This window comes from Girardinichthys multiradiatus, chromosome 14 (assembly GCF_021462225.1).
Source record: "Girardinichthys multiradiatus isolate DD_20200921_A chromosome 14, DD_fGirMul_XY1, whole genome shotgun sequence".
In the NCBI taxonomy this organism is placed as follows: Eukaryota; Metazoa; Chordata; class Actinopteri; order Cyprinodontiformes; family Goodeidae; genus Girardinichthys; species Girardinichthys multiradiatus.
Genome location: NC_061807.1, coordinates 25,792,479 through 25,809,914, shown reverse-complemented (window position 1 = coordinate 25,809,914; position 17,436 = coordinate 25,792,479). Strand labels below are relative to the sequence as shown.

The 17,436-nt window shown below is 39.1% G+C and overlaps 2 protein-coding genes across 3 annotated transcripts in view; one reads left to right on the top strand and one right to left on the bottom strand.

Moving 5' to 3' along the window:
- Positions 1–8,627, bottom strand: part of LOC124881260 (zeta-sarcoglycan-like) — a 65,767-nt gene extending 57,140 nt beyond the window's left edge. For both annotated transcript variants that reach the window (XM_047386801.1, XM_047386802.1), the window contains exon 1: positions 8,506–8,627. In XM_047386801.1, the coding sequence (XP_047242757.1) occupies positions 8,506–8,544 (39 nt within the window). In that variant the 5' untranslated portion in view covers positions 8,545–8,627. The remainder of the gene's footprint in view (positions 1–8,505) is intronic.
- Positions 8,628–8,892: 265 nt separating this feature from the next.
- Positions 8,893–16,629, top strand: LOC124881261 (dynactin subunit 6-like). Its single transcript, XM_047386803.1, has 8 exons — positions 8,893–8,911; positions 12,368–12,514; positions 12,803–12,867; positions 12,956–13,061; positions 13,126–13,214; positions 13,416–13,463; positions 16,011–16,153; positions 16,234–16,629. The coding sequence occupies exons 2-8, from the start codon at positions 12,480–12,482 to the stop codon at positions 16,330–16,332; spliced, it is 585 nt and encodes a 194-aa protein (XP_047242759.1). The 5' UTR covers positions 8,893–8,911; positions 12,368–12,479; the 3' UTR covers positions 16,333–16,629.
- Positions 16,630–17,436: the final 807 nt, after the last annotated feature.

Below are 17,436 nucleotides of genomic sequence, written 5' to 3'. Positions count from 1 at the left end.
GGTTAAAATTAAGCCACATATAATACACCCCTGATCAACTCAGGAGGTAGTCATAAACCTGTCCCTACTATGAACTGCATACGGGTTGTGAAACGAGTGTGACGTATTGACCAAAGACAGCTGCTGCTACAGCATGAGTCTACAGGTGTGAACAGAGGAAGAAATCATTTCATCTTCTATTGTCTTCGATTTGAGAAATATGCTGATCAGCAGAATCTGATGCAGTTTTTAATGTTTTAAGGACTGCACACAACATTGTTACTTGCATTTAAAGCACTGAATGTACCTGGACAGCCTACCTGGATGACAATTGTGACAGAGCACATGTGTTGGGTTAACCCTTGGGCGCATTTATTGCAGAATTTGATGCAGTAATAAGTTTTCATCAACTTGTGCACACCAAATGTGCAAAGTCTGTAGTTTTTAATAGGATGAAATAATACTTTCTGCTTCATGCTAATCTCTCATTGAACTGCTGCAGTAGAGTCAAACTCTGCACAACTTTGGTGGGGGCTTTGAAAAAAGTTTGACCTACTGTTGTTGCTCTATTAGTAGGTGTTGTGCTGAAGAGACAAAACAGTAGTTGCAATGCAAAAAAAAAAAAGAAAAATCTTAAAAATGGTATCAAGACCAAAATGGACGGTCTTGTCAACTCCACTGCTACATGCAAAATTGGAGGTAAACAATTTTATAGCAATTTGGCATTTTCTATGCTTTAAAAACATGGAGGGTTTATTGCTGTGCATTTTATTATTTTTAAGCTGTTATTTGTTGTCAAAAAGACCAGGATGCAATGCACTAACTAATGATTACCAATCATAATTCTTTTCAGAAGTTGACATTTCTTCTTTGGTGGTCGGCTGAAGCACAAGCAGTGGGGTAAGGAATTTCATCTTTTATAGGCTTCAGAGAGAGATCACGTCGGTGGGGTTTTCGTTAAATTTAGAATCTCCAGCCATATTCATCTAGATTCCTACTGCTGGAAAGTAATCTACTGTTTGAAGAAATAACTAATCTTCAATATACACTTAAAGCAACAGGTTAGGCTTTATTAAAAAATATACATTTTTTGTAAACTGCAAACAAGTTAGGTAAAAAAAAAAAAAAAAAACTGCTCACTACATACAAAAACAAGCAATCACACTGGAAGTTGCCAACATCAATTTCTGCACCAGCAGCACTAGGAATAAAGTGGAGAGCATAATTTTAAACAAGCTAGTTTTGTTGCAATTTGGGATTAGCAATTATTGTCCATTATTTGGGGGACAATTTATTATGATAACAGATTTATTATAACGATAAACTTCAATCATGTTTCCAAACCTCAGGAATTTGGTAAAGATTGCCAGTATTACTTTTGTGATTTGAACAGTCCCCCCATAGTGGTACAGTAACCAGTCTCCCATCATTGTTATACCAATACTGCAAACATGACCAAAATTCAGTTTTGTCTAATCTGGCAAACTATGCAAGAATGTTCAGGTAGAGAATAACAACCTTGCTGATTTTCCCACCTGTAGTTTTTGCAGCTTTGCATATGGGAATTAATCCACAAATAAAAAATGTATTGGTATTTTTCATTATTACTTGTTCACCAACTTGCCAAAGTAACTCAAACAGATGTGTCAACCGATTCTCCTAAATGTGGATCTCTGCAGCTCTACCAGACCTACTTGACTGCTTTTATGATTAAATGTGTCCTTACTCTGCCTGTCAGTTAATTTGGAAAGTCTTGTCTTGGTAGGTTTGCAGTTGTGCCATTATTTTTCCATTTTCAGATGATGGATTAAACAGTGCCATGACATGTTCAAAGCTTGGGATATTGCTTTGCAACCTAGCCCTGACTTTAAACCTCTCCAATTTTATCCCTGACCACTTTGTTCCTTTGTCTTTGTGATGTTGTTTGTTGACCAATGTCTCAAACAAACCTCTGAGGCCTTCACAGAACAATTAGATTTATACTGACATTAAATTACAGAAGGATGAACTCTATTTACTAATAAGGTGACTACTAAAGGCAATTCAGTGCATTGGATTAATTATTTATACAACACAAAAAAGGTTGAACAAATAAGCATGCTACACTTAAGTTTTTTAATCAATAGGAAAAAAATGGAAACCCATGTATTATTCACCTTACATATTTCAAAATACACTACTTTATGTTGTACTAGTTCATAAAATCCATGATTAAAGTTTTACTTTATAACTTGATAAGTGAAAAAGCTCAAAGTGAGTGAATACTTTTACAAGGCAGTTTAGTTGACTTAATTGATTTTGATAACCTCTAAATAGGAGGAACAATAATACAGCTGAGCACATCAAATAAACCTGTTACACAAGCTTCCTCCCCTCTTCAAGAGGCTGTTTCTATGGATCAACACTTTCGGTCACATTTCGAAGTGGTGGCAGATGTCTCACAAATGGATGTTGCGACTTGGCAGCAAGTACAAATGATCCACATCACTGGCCTAGAAATGTCAGCGATTCCAATTTAACCAGTGTTACAGCTGAGGGACAGAGGTGCCAACAGAAAGTTGCTAGGCCTAGTGACACAAAAGTCATTTGTGAGCTACAATTGTTTGTAGATAGAGTACTACAAATAGTATCAGATAATTCACCAGGCACATTGTTAGATCTGGGCCTCTGAGGCTCAAGGCCCAGATGTCCCCCCCAGACATCCACAGATCAAAATGAGAATATTAAGAGTCAGGGGCAGACTCAGTTTATCCTTGGGTGACAATTGTTAAATATGCATCCCAGGTGTACATATCAATCCCTGTTAATTTACTCATTTATAAAAGTTTTGCAATGCTTCATTTTGTATATTTATTCTTTATATTCTGCTGTTCTGGGCACCCACAAATCTGCTCTCCATCAGAGATGTGTACATCCCTGGGGTCCTGAACAGAGGACCAGTCTTCAACACGGGGACTGGAGCTTCCATCCCGACCTGATTTTTCAGATCTAGACCAGATCAACAGAGCAGCACTGGATTTGTTATCTACGCAAGAGAACACACAGTGCCAGTTGTGGTTCTCAATAAGACTACGGTAGGATCAACCTATAAGAGGGACGCCTTTATTCAGTCTTTAAGCTGTTTCTTTATGCTTTTTGTCCAATTCCACAGTTCCTGGATTGGGTTTGGAAGGAACAGCTATCAGTGATTCTCATAGCCATAGAGAGCACCAACACTCTGTGGTTCCTGAACCTGCAGCAGCTGTTATTGTGGCAGCTGGCGTGAAAGGAGCATGCGCTCCTCCAGGCGGGAGGGGTAATCAGGAGTTACCCAGCACTCAGAGAGGGTCAGCCTTCCACAGGATGCGGAGTGCACGATTCCAGGCACAGAAGCTGCTTCTACCATAGCATCATACACATCTAAATGAACAGCCTCTCAGGACTGGTGTGCAGAGAAAGACTATTTAATGTTCGTTAGCCTGCGTATTGTCATTTCTCCATCAGCTGATGAACACAAATTCAGCTTTCAGCACAATTAAAAAGTATGCTGCAACCATTTTCTCCTGTCATGAGAGTTTTGGTGACAGAACAGCATTTAACCACCCACTCATGAAAGTTTTTGAAAGACGTATGGAGGATGGTGTCCAGCCCAATGGTTTCCCCAGTTGGATTTAGCGCTGGTTATGTGGGCATTGGTTAAAGCTCTATTTAAGCCCTGACATCAAACAGACAATAAAACAGTCCTGGTGTTATCTCTGACATCTGAAAAGAGAGTGATTTATCTGCCCTTTCTGTTGCTCCTTCCTGTTTCAGGATGACGGCAGTTCAGGCGTGCTGTGTCCTAATCCTGCCTTTACACCTAAAAGCATCACCAGCTCATTCAGGCTGAGTGATGACTGAATGACTTCCATCCCCCTCATAACTAAGGAAGAAGCCACGTCTCATCTCCTCTGTCCCATGCATGCCAGGTAACATGAGCACTCAGGGTGAGATATTTATTTTCAGCCTTGTTTGTGACTTCTGTTATTGTCATTATGTCTGAATTTCATCAAACCTCTCTGTGGTCAGAGATTATTCCCCCCTGCTGTGGTGCTTGAGACACACAGGGGTTGTTACACTGTGTCATTATCAGAATCCGCTTTATTGCCAAGTTCGTACATACAAACAAGGAATTTGACTCTGGTACACTTTGCTCTTTTGTTCTGTTTTTGCATTACAGAATATACAAATTTACAAATTACAATATACACATATCTAATAGATTATGAATGATTCGGCTGCTAATTTGTTTCTATTCTCCTTCAGGTCTCCTTCAGAGTTGCTGACCTGCTTTGCTCTTAGACGGTTACAGTTCATAACCTTCAGCCTTAACCTTAAAAAGGATGAAGCCTTTCAGAACGTTGGTTATGTATTATATAGGCGCAGCCCTTTAAGCTCTGGGTCTCTTTGGTTCCTAAATGGCTGAAGAGAAGATAATTGCCAACAGGGAGTCAATTGTCCGATGTCCTCATAATTTATACTGGGTAAGACCGGGGTGGGGCCTTTGCAGATGGTGGGGATAGATAAAAAAAAAAAAAGAAAAAAGAAAGTGCCCAAGGTTTAAGACCCTGAAAACAGCCCTGTAATTCACCAATTTAAAAGTAATCCACAACATTCTTAGTTTTCATCTGCTGCATGAATCATCAAGAAGGGAAGCAAAAAAAAAAAAAAAAACCAAACACTTTACAACTGTACGTTAGTCAACCGACCAGCTGGTTAGATTCACCCAGTCAACCGTTGCCAGGGGAAATTCCATCACTTGCAAATTTTGACAACCCACCGTTCCTAGTGAGTAGATTCTTTGATATCTTAGCCACTCTTTTAATGAGTACATTAATCTTAACATTTGGCTTTTCTTCATTGAAATATATGTACTGAACGGCACGTTGCGCCATTATGCTAGATATTATAGACTATCACAGCCATAAAGTGTGTGGACTGAATGAGGTCCAGCGCCTAAGAAACCCTTTGCACAAAAAAACAATGGTTTAGGACTGGAGCTAATAATTTTAATTGATAACACACAAATTAGGTAATTATTCTATATGTTAAAAGAAGAAACATGCCATTCCTGTAAGCTGGACCACTTAGTACAGCTCAGCAACAGATGGGCACGTATTAGCAACTATGATACAAATATCTGGAGGCACCCACATACTGCATGATTCGCTTTACAAAACCTCAGATTTAAAACTTTCACCACTTCAATAAAATAGTCAAAGCCAACATTTAAAGTCGTCAGTTTATTCAGTAAATCTTTTGTGTGAGGATGGATCATCAAAATAATTATGCTCGAGTCTGACTAATGAACTGCTTGCTTTGACTGTACAAAGTACACCCTTTTTTAGTTTTGGATTGTCACAAGAAATCTGGTGCTGTAAAGTTATTTCAGTTTGATCCTTAAGGGAACAAAAATGCACAGATTTTACAATATCAAATTTATTAAACATAGCTTGGTGTGAGAAAAAAAAGAAAAGAAAAAACCAACCAACCACTAAGTACAGACTTCCTGCTTTCATGGGATTTAAGTAGCAGTCAGGTGCAGCTAACCAAAGACAACTGTTACAGCTACTGCATGTTAGCTGTAGCAAGTAAAATCAAAACATAGGATTTTATTTTACATTATGCATGTAAGGAGCATACAGCAACATGCTGTTACACTTCTCTTAATAATTACCTTGGTCAACAGACTAATAAAAAATAAAAATAAAAAACAGCCCACCTTAAAATTTCATTTGGAAATATTTCTGGTTGTAAAACCAGTGAACATTCATGGGGTAGAAACTAAAAGGAACTCTACTCATCACACTCAAGGTTATTTAAACTACAGTTGGCATGAGTAGCATGTCTATTAAAACAGCAATGGCAAATGATAAAATGGTTTAATATTCTGCTCAACAGGCAAAACAAAACTTTATACCAATAGAAACACGACCAAAATCTTTATCTCAGGTCTCAAAAAACAAAATGAACCACCAATACCAGAGAAATAAGGCATTCATTTATCTAAACTATTTTAAGACACGCATCATGTGGTAATAACCGTCACTGCTTAAATGTATTCAAACATGTAGATTTTCAGATAAGACAAACAGCTTCATATGATAAAATTGCTTAAATTCTGTAGCTCACCAAAAATATGCACATGAACATATGGGTCAGAAACCACAGAGATGATTTACCATCGACAGTCCTTGTTACACTCGATTCTATTATTAGAAACCAAACACCTACACAGCAGCATGCTGTTTGAGGTGGAATAAGCTGTAACATCTCTGTAGGTGATGCTCTGAAAACATCCTTGTGGACTTGCTGCACAAATATTTGGAAATTCTGCCTCATTAATCCCATTCACGCTTGCACGTTCCTTTTCAGGGAAAGATCTTCAACAGTTTTGACCGTAAAAACTTGCACCTGCAACCAGCTAAAGCCACCGATAACCAGTAATTACCCAGCAGTGCCTTCACTCTGCAAGTGCGCCTCATCTTTACCAATTATCGTCGAGGGTGACGGGCCGCGTGCCGCTTTGATCAAGCGATGACATACTGCAGAGGCAGCATAATACAGCCACGAAGCCAAATAATGAAAGGAAATTAAGACGTTATGTTTGATTATGTTAATCAGCAACAAGGTGGGAACGCTCATGCTGTAGCACAGCTGGAGTCCCACAAGGCTGCTTCAGTTGGATGCAAGAAAACATTTGAGGTGCACTAATGGTGATGCACAACAAATGGACAATCATTTTCAAGGCCAAACACACTAAAACTCCTGTAGACGAGACCTGATTGCAACCAACTTAACTGGAGGAGCCAATTAAGTTGCCCTGTGTGCAACTCATGCATTGATGTTACACTTTAAACATCTCAAAGTGACAAGCCTGCTCAGAGAAGCTGCAGCCGTCAATACTCGTCCATCTTAGATGCGAAATCCACTCCCCCCTTTCCAGTCTCCTTCATCTGTGCTGGCACGACAATCACTGAAGTTTGGCACAATGGCTTCATCGCTTTGTAGGCAGTGCCCTTTCTGGGTGGATGGCTGATTGATGGAAAGATGGGCGCCTGTGCACTTCTTTTGACTCAAAGCAAGTCTGACCAGCAGAGATGAGTGATGTCTAATAAGTCCAGGACAACAAAAAGGTCACAGCAGAAGGCCTTCAACCAAATATCAGGTTTTTCTCATATTATATATATATAAAAAACACCTTTATGTGCACCTCTGTGTATTCAAGTCAAGAGCTGTTAGGCACTTAAAAGCTCTGACAGTTCCCTCCAGTGTGATGATTGCAGAGAGGAGGAGAGACAAATTGCTGATGTAAACAGACAAACACTTCCTCACAGTAAACTCCCGGCTGCTCGCTAATCCCCCTGGAAATCCTCAGGGGGGCCAGCGGGGCAACGTTTGGACAGCACGACCAGGCATCATTTGCATTCATCAGCTGAATTCACAGCGGATGTGTATAACTGAAGGCTGCAATGCCAAGAAAAGGAATGAAACAGACCTCATTTTTAGGATGCAAAGTGTAACTTTTTTTTTTTTTTTTTTTAAAGATAATCTTGTCATCTTTTATGGTTCATAAAACACGACAGGACGGAAACTTGCAGACTTGCCAAGCAAAAGTGTTGGTTCAGCTCTGAGCTGCTTTTTGTCTGGGTTGATTTCCTTACTGATAAGCTTGAACCAGTAAGCCCAGTGCTGTGTGTGTCTGTGTCCGTTAGCTGGACCTGAGAGCCCAGTCAAACAAAGGTTCAACTGTATGGATTTTATACACAAGATTTTCTCATTATTTTTCCTCCTTTTCCTTTGCACTGCAGCAGCATGGAGGATGGGATACACATACTGTACCCAGAGGTTACTGCCGCCCCTCACTAGACTGGAATGATAATGAGAAAGCATGCAGAAGGAATATTCATAAGCTGTCACATTACTGTGATTCTTGAAGAGTAGAGTGCATACACTGTGAGGTGGGCTGCAAGACAGAGATATGCAAGAAACTCCAGGTAGGCTTCCTGAAATGTTTGGTCAGGTTGTTTGATTATTGATTTATTTCCTGTCTGGAGGAGTAAAAAACAAAACAAAAAAAAAAAACCAGAAAATTTATATTTAAATCAGATTAAAATTTTTATAGCAGAGGGCACACCTGTTGCAGACGAACTGTGAAAAACCTGGAATTTGTAACTAGAAAATATATGAAAAAAAATAAATAAATTGAAGAATTTTACTTGTATTTATTTAAAAGTGTTTAAAAAGGCAAATAAAATAGAATATGGCTAAGTGACTTTTCAATAACTTGTAAATAAATTTGTAAAAAATAAAAAAATAGAAAAAGGGCATTTATTAGAGACCACGTGTATGCAAGTGACACAGTTTTAGGTATCGTTATTTTACAACATTTTAACAAATACAAAACATATATACATCCTACAAACTTAAAAAAAAAAAACATAGCTCAATAAAAATGGACGTTTTTAATTAAAATACTAGACTAACTTTTCATCATTAATATCTTACCTTGAGGTTTTCTATATTGAGAGGAGCCGACTGCTCCATTTTTTCGTCCTCATCCGTTTGTTACATATTTCCACAAAGTTGTTACAAACAAGGTTTCAGTCCCGCGTCGCTGGCGAACCGCTCCCCTGTTCAGAGATAAGAGCTGTTTTTACTGGTAGCTACACATTAGCAGTCAATTAAATGCTGCATCATCCACGCCTATCGGTGTTCAACGAGCTGCAGGTGTGCAGATTCAGGTGCTCAACTCCGTTACCTCGTTTCCAGCCGTTCGCTGCTCTTCAAAAACTCAGCGGCACAGTAAGCGTGACGCAATCACGCACAGCGTTTCCTATGCAGGATTTCAAAATAAACGCCTAACGTCAGCTACGTCACGCCGCGTCTCCAACGCTACAGACAACGCGCACTGGTAGGTGTAGCGGCAAGAATATTTGTAGGTGATTTAAAATTGATGCTATAAATCAATATAAAAACATATTTTGCAAATGATTTAAAATGTCTAAACGCTTTTTTTCCTGGTTCAAACACATGGATATATTTTAAGAATGTGAACTCTGAACTATCACCCCATTAAATATATGACTAAAGCTCAGGGAAAGCGTTCACAAACTGTTTTCCTCGTAAGGAATTTTGCATTAACATTGCGCTTTAAATTATTGATTTGTTGAAATGACTGTACAGCAAACAGCTGTAGTGAGCCTGTTTTTTAAAGCAAGAATTTGATGCCACCTGTGACTTTATTCCACACAGTGTTCAAATGTAGCTATACATAAAGGCTCGATCATATACACATTTACCTACCAATATTTGGTTAATTTTCTCTTAGAAAGTTGTATCTCAACTACATGTTTTTTGTAGCCATCATCAAGCTTCTGGCATGATTCTGCCTAAATGTTTGATTACTCTTTAATGCTGGATTGTTAGAGTTAATTTAAATTGTTTAGTTTTCTTTGCACATATCTGGGTTTTAAGGATAGCTGACACATTTTTTTTTTTTTGAAAGGGTGGAGATCAAAGGTGGAACAGTCATTAATGTTGGCCTGCTTTGTACATTCTAAACCCACTTTTGATTATTTTCCCTTTGTAACATCCAAGCATAGCCAGGTTTTAAAAATATAGCTTTTCATTTGAGGTCAAGTTGAAGAATTTGAAAGTGGTTTTCCTGCTACATTATTCTTCCCATTATGTGCAATACGCCAGCACAACTGACAGCGAAACCCACCCAAATCATTACACTTCCACCACCATGTTTGACAATTGATACAGTTGGTACAGTGAGGTTTAAGCGCTTCACCTTGACCTCATTTTGTGATTCTGCTCCGATAGCTCGAACTTCTTCTCATTTGGCAACAAAACCTTCCTCTATTTCATTCTGAAGGTCCAGACTTAGGTAATATCCGGGTAACGATCGTGAAACGTGTTTGCTTCATCAGAGCATCATCGTGGCTCACATCCTACGCCCACTGATTACAAAAACACACCAAAAAGTCACACTAGAAATGTATATTTATGAAGCAAATCGTGCGAATGCTGATTTTCATAAAAATATATAAGATTTATGTGAAAGTTATATCACATAATTCACAGCTTCCCACATTCCCATTCTTTGGCAAATGTCGCCCCCTGCAGGAGGCTCAGTCATGCTTGCCTGGAGAATGAAATAAAAGAAACCTGATTAAATGGGCTTTTGGTTTTACACTTTAACGGCTCTAAACTAACTTGATAACTAGAATTTGATCAAATTAAAAGCAAAGGTTGTGGTGTATTTAGTCTTGCTAAACCATAATTTAGGTCAATAAAGCCTGTGTTGGTACTTGTATTGGTACAAAGAGGAAATCAGCATCTCCGTAAAGTTCGTCAGCAGAAGAAAGCATGATACTCTAAACATTCTTGTAGACGGCTGCCCTGACTGGACTTGACACCAGCACGGCATGGCCCAACTCTTCACTGACTGTGAAAACTTCACACTAGATCTCAAGAAACCTGGAGGACTTTGTACCAAATTTATGTTTGCTTAAAGTTTTGGTTTTGATGCACATGGTGTTAACTTTGGCCGGGTTATGTACTTTGAGGTGGAAATTTTATTTTTAAGGATCTTTTTCCTTTCATGTTAGTATTTTAAACTAAACAGAGCAAACATTTTCTTAGCTATTTACTCTCAATCGCAATGCATATTTTAGGTACGTATTATTCAATTTAATTCAGTTTATTTATATAGCGCCAATTCACAACACATGTTGTCTCAAGGCACTTCACAACAGTCAGGTTCATACATTCCCATTAATCCTAACCATTGAACAGTGCAGTCAGATTCAGTTATTTATTTAAATTGGATAAAAAGTTTTTCTATCTAAGGAAACCCAGCAGATTGCATCCAGTCAGAGACTTGTAACATTCACTCCTCCTGGATGAGCATGTAGAGACAGTGGACAGTCACTGGCGTTGACTTTGCAGCAATCCCTCATACTGAGCATGCATGTAGCGACAGTGGAGAGGAAAAACTCCCTTTTAACAGGAAGAAACCTCCAGCAGAACCAGGCTCAGTGTGAGCGGCCATCTGCTACGACCGACTGGAGGTTTGAGAGAACAGAGCAGAGACACAAAGTGAACAAAGAAGCACTGATCCAGGAGTCCTTTCTATGGGAAGGAAAAGTAAATGTTAATTGATGTAGCTCCTTTAGTCATTTCACCTAGAAAGAAAGAACAGATAAACTCTGAGCCAGTTTTCAAGGTTAGAGTCTGAAAGAGAGCACATAGAGTTAGTCACAGTAGAAGCTCAGTCAATTTCCATGTCTAGGAGAGAGAAAGGGTTAAACACTAAAAGACAGGGCCATGTGGATCATCGGTAGAGGGTGAGCATTAAGTTGTTGCCAGCAGAAGCTCAGCCAATTCCCCTCTCTAGAAAGGTGTCACAGGTAGACACAGAGCCAGGCCAGGCGTAGCTTCTAGGAAGAGAAAAGAGAGAACAAGGTTAAAAGCTGAAATAACAGCAAATAATGCAAAATTGGAGAGTAGTGTGAGAATGTAGCAAAGAGGGTGAAAGTGGTCATTATGTCCTCCAGCAGCCTAAGCTTATAGCAGCATAACTACAGAAATAGTTTCAGTTCAGATTATTTAGTTAAACGGCGCTTATTTACAACAATGTTGTCTCAAGGCACCCCACAAAGGGTCCCATTACTACAATTGCAATTTTTTTATTATTGTTTCATTCTCTGAAATAAAACTCTGTTTTAATATGTTATTTCTTTTTTAATTTTTTCCATTTATTGTAAATCTGCGACACACTATTTGTGTGTTTGTAAAGAGACATGCATTAGTTAATCTGACACGTGGGGGTTAATATATTCACAATATTCATGAATGTTTATTATAGAGTGATGAATGAAGATAACCATAGCATTCATTAAAAAATAAAAAAGTTTATATATTGTATGGTCATCTGTAAAAGAGTGTTTTGTCCAATGGAAGAAGGTGGAACAATGTGTTTACAAATGGCTTTTTTATTATTATTTGTCTGCCTTATGTAGGCCACAACATGGATGCAACATAACATTACATTACATTACATAACATAACATAACATAACATAACATAACATAACATAACATAACATAACATAACATACATTACATTGTAAAAAAAAATACTTTTAGTACTGGTCCAATTTTCTGACAGGTTGAATTATAGGTTTTCTTTAACTGTAAGGTGAATAATCAAAATCACCAGAAATATAACTACTCTGTGTGCAATGAATCCATATAATATATGAGTATCACGTTTTGAATTGAACTATTGGACTAAATTTATATTTTAATAATATTCTAATTATTAAAATGCACTCTTGCAAAATTGTATTTTATTGCAGTAACCTCGTCGGAACGGTAGGGGGCAGCATCGCCCCTACTAAGCAACCACAATGTGTTCGACTTTTGAAGGAATAATAATCAACTGTCGACCAATTAATTCACGTTGCAAGGATGTCAGACCCGAATCAAACGATGGCAAATAAAAGGTATTTATCTGGACTGCTTTTATCTACCCATACGTGCTTATATAGATGGCCTAATTTGGTAATATATATGGCTCCTTTGAAATAAAAATATTAAATCATGTAAAACCACAAATGGCGGCGGGATCTTTCTTATAAGGCAATGCAAGTTTATTTATATAGCACATTTCAGTAGCAAGACAATTCTGGAGGTAGTCAGTGATGTAACATTCTCTTCAGATTATTCAGATTATTTTTGCCAATCACACTTATTAGATTTTATTTTTCTTGTATGATCTGTTTGTGTTGCAGCGCTAAAATCGCAGCTGGAGCTGTTGTGTGTGTTGAGAGTGAAGTAAGAGGAGATGTCACCATTGGTGAGCCTTTTTTGGTTTTAATGATACATAAATGCTTTGTTTATGCTCCGACCATTCTAACTGCACCTATATCCTGTTCTGCTCTCAGGTGCCAGAACAGTTGTCCACCCAAAAGCTCGGATCATAGCCGAGGCAGGGCCCATAATTATTGGAGAGGGTAATCTGATAGAGGAGCAGGCTCTTATAATTAACAGGTAGGTATATATATCATTATCATGTCTTTAAATCGTCTGGTTTTAAACTGAGTTGTGTCTGTAGTTATCCTGAGAACATAATGCCAGAGTCAGAGGGAGTTGAGCCAAAAACAATGATCATTGGGACCAATAATGTGTTTGAAGTGGGATCCGGTATCCTTTGCAGTTCCTGTAATGATTTTTATTTATGAATCTGTCATGCTTATATCAGTGATTCAGTTAATTGTGCAGGAAAAAAAAAAGAGCAGCTGTTGCCAATTAGAAATTGTCCACCAGAAGTCTCCAGAGAGCAAAAACTGTTAAACGTGTGTTTCTGTTTATGTATCCCAGTTAAAATCCTTCATTTTGTCTCAGTATCCCAAGCTTTGAAAATTGGAGATAACAATGTGATTGAGTCCAAGGGTGAGTACTGTGTTCATATTGTTTTGTAATCGGTATGTTTGATACGTTTCTTTAAACGATTTGACCGGGCACAAGGTCTGCAAAAAAACCACAGCTAAAACTCATGAAGTGCTTTAAAAAGTATTCACATGCCTGGAAACTTCTTTATATTTTGTTACATTACAACCACAAACGTCAATGTATTTTATGTGACAGGCCAACACAAAGTACAGTGCAGTGTTGTGAAGTGGAAGCAAAATGATTCATGGCCTTTTAGCATTTTTTACAAACATAAATGTGAAAACTGTGGCATGCATTCACATTGAGACCCTTCTACTTGGCAACACCAAACAAAAATCAATGTCTTCCAAAGTCACCTACTACTAAGTAGAGTCCACCAGTGTGTATTTCAATCTTACTGAAAATCCGTTTCCAGGACCACTATTTGCCATGAGTGACCAAAGGAAGCCATTAGAAGCCCCACATGTTGCTTGGTACAGGTCCTTCTCAAAATATTAGCATATTGTGATAAAGTTAATTATTTTCCATAATGTCATGATGAAAATTTAACATTCATATATTTTAGATTCATTGCACACTAACTGAAATATTTCAGGTCTTTTATTGTCTTAATACGGATGATTTTGGCATACAGCTCATGAAAACCCAAAATTCCTATCTCACAAAATTAGCATATCATTAAAAGGGTCTCTAAACGAGCTATGAACCTAATCATCTGAATCAACGAGTTAACTCTAAACACCTGCAAAAGATTCCTGAGGCCTTTAAAACTCCCAGCCTGGTTCATCACTCAAAACCCCAATCATGGGTAAGACTGCCGACCTGACTGCTGTCCAGAAGGCCACTATTGACACCCTCAAGCAAGAGGGTAAGACACAGAAAGACATTTCTGAACGAATAGGCTGTTCCCAGAGTGCTGTATCAAGGCACCTCAGTGGGAAGTCTGTGGGAAGGAAAAAGTGTGGCAGAAAACGCTGCACAATGAGAAGAGGTGACCGGACCCTGAGGAAGATTGTGGAGAAGGGCCGATTCCAGACCTTGGGGGACCTGCGGAAGCAGTGGACTGAGTCTGGAGTAGAAACATCCAGAGCCACCGTGCACAGGTGTGTGCAGGAAATGGGCTACAGGTGCTGCATTCCCCAGGTCAAGCCACTTTTGAACCAGAAACAGCGGCAGAAGCGCCTGACCTGGGCTACAGAGAAGCAGCACTGGACTGTTGCTCAGTGGTCCAAAGTACTTTTTTCGGATGAAAGAAAATTCTGCATGTCATTCGGAAATCAAGGTGCCAGAGTCTGGAGGAAGACTGGGGAGAAGGAAATGCCAAAATGCCAGAAGTCCAGTGTCAAGTACCCACAGTCAGTGATGGTCTGGGGTGCCGTGTCAGCTGCTGGTGTTGGTCCACTGTGTTTTATCAAGGGCAGGGTCAATGCAGCTAGCTATCAGGAGATTTTGGAGCACTTCATGCTTCCATCTGCTGAAAAGCTTTATGGAGATGAAGATTTAATTTTTCAGCACGACCTGGCACCTGCTCACAGTGCCAAAACCACTGGTAAATGGTTTACTGACCATGGTATCACTGTGCTCAATTGGCCTGCCAACTCTCCTGACCTGAACCCCATAGAGAATCTGTGGGATATTGTGAAGAGAACGTTGAGAGACTCAAGACCCAACACTCTGGATGAGCTAAAGGCTGCTATCGAAGCATCCTGGGCCTCCATAAGACCTCAGCAGTGCCACAGGCTGATTGCCTCCATGCCACGCCGCATGGAAGCAGTCATTTCTGCAAATGGATTCCCGACCAAGTATTTAGTGCATAACTGTACATGATTATTTGAAGGTTGACGTTTTTTGTATTAAAAACACTTTTCTTTTATTGGTCGGATGAAATATGCTAATTTTGTGAGATAGGAATTTTGGGTTTTCATGAGCTGTATGCCAAAATCATCCGTATTAAGACAATAAAAGACCTGAAATATTTCAGTTAGTGTGCAATGAATCTAAAATATATGAATGTTAAATTTTCATCATGACATTATGGAAAATAATGAACTTTATCACAATATGCTAATATTTTGAGAAGGACCTGTATAAGCCTTGTAAGGGACAAGGCAAACATAGAAGAACATGGAAGAAGGTGCTCAGGTGAAATGAGTCCAAAATACAGCCTTCTGGGCCCTTCCAAATTTGAGTTTGCCTCCGGGAATATCCAAAAACATCTTATTTTCTGGATTTTTCAGATTTAGATGGAATGTGATAGTGTAAACAATTCTGACAGATACGGTGCAGCCATAAAATTTGCTGTTTTCAAAAAAGCTATAACGAAGTGGCTCTATACAGCTCTTTGGAAATCACTTTGATGTTGCGAAAATAGTGACTTGGCAGACCAATTTAAAAGATTACAAGAAAATTTCAAGACGTTTGCACAGCCCCACATTTCTAATTAGCTAGGACAAAAAAAAATTACATCTAATTAAAAATTATCACACTGATATTGAATGATCTTTAGTTATTTTCTTGGTTTCTATTGCTTTTTTCTATCCACCACAGCTGATGTTGGAAGAAATGTGATCCTGACCAGCGGCTGCATCATTGGCGCATGCTGCCAGGTGAACACGTGTGAAGTCCTGCCGGAGAACACGGTTGTTTACGGCTTAAGCTGCATCAGACGCGTGCAGAGCGAAAAGCCACAGGTCTGTACCTCTTTAGTTAAGGCTGAAGAAAGCCATGTTGGTTTGTGTTTAAGCGCTGAAATTATTATTTCACTTTGCAGTCACAGACACTGCAGCTCGACTTCCTCATGAAGATCCTTCCCAACTACCACCACCTGAAGAAGACCGTGAAAGGAAGCGGGACGCCTTTAAGAAACTAACTAGAGAATGCTGTCAAACATACTCTTTTTTGGCTGGCAAAGAGAAACTAGCTGCTGCAGTCAGTCTAGATCACAAATAAGACCTGAAAACACAGAGGCACTTTCATTTAACATGTTTATGCTCTTGTTTTTCACCCTAAGCGTCGCAGTATATGTCTAGAACCAAAAAAATTACAATAGCGTACTTCTGAATTTCATAATTATCAGATCTTCTTGTTTGTTTTGAAAGAATTTGCACCGGAAGTTGTAAATGTGCAAAGAAAGTCCTTAAAGACTGAAATAAAAACTTAAAAACATCCCACTGAATATTCCATGGAAGATTACAGATTTTGTATGACCTATGTTTCATCACCACAAGATGGCACTGTTGAGCAACAATCGCGATGCTTTCTACCGTGTAAGGGTTTTTGTGTTATCTGGTGATGCATCATATCAAACTGAATATGTGGTTATTTTTAATGCCACTAAAGATAGACTGAGTATGGAGTTTTTTTTTTTTTTTTTTAGCTAAAAAGATCCGTATTTAAAGTTCTAATCTAAAAATAGTTTTTTGCAAATTACATGAAGAGCTGTATCTTTTATCAACAGCAATTACTGTGCAACAGTGATTGCCCCCCAATTTATGCCTCTCCAGATTGGCACTGTTGGTACCACTGGGAATTCTGCATGCCTTATTTTGTAATTGACACAGGCGTGGTCATGACTTGCATTTCTGAGTTATGCTCCCTGGAGTGGTGCTCCCCCAACTGTACAGCACACTCACCGATTTGGATGAGGATGGCTGCTTGAGAGAAAGCAGCGTATCACCGTCTGCAACACCTGACAGAAAAGGTTCAGATGTTACAGTTTCCAGGGGCTGTAAAAGGAGCTCAGAAGCTCCAGAAAAACAGAGTTTTTAAGGGGCTTCGTGTCGTGCTCACTGAGCAGAGCACTCCACAGTACGGCAGTCCTCCCTGTCGGAGGCCCACAGCTGGTGTTGCTCTCTGCCAATACTCATTTGGACATGTCACAGTGGAGTCTCTCGAGGAGTCCACGCCAACCGGGGGGTAATTATTTCTGCGGAGGAGTGCAGCAGGGGCCACGTCTAGGCTCCTCATCATTTTA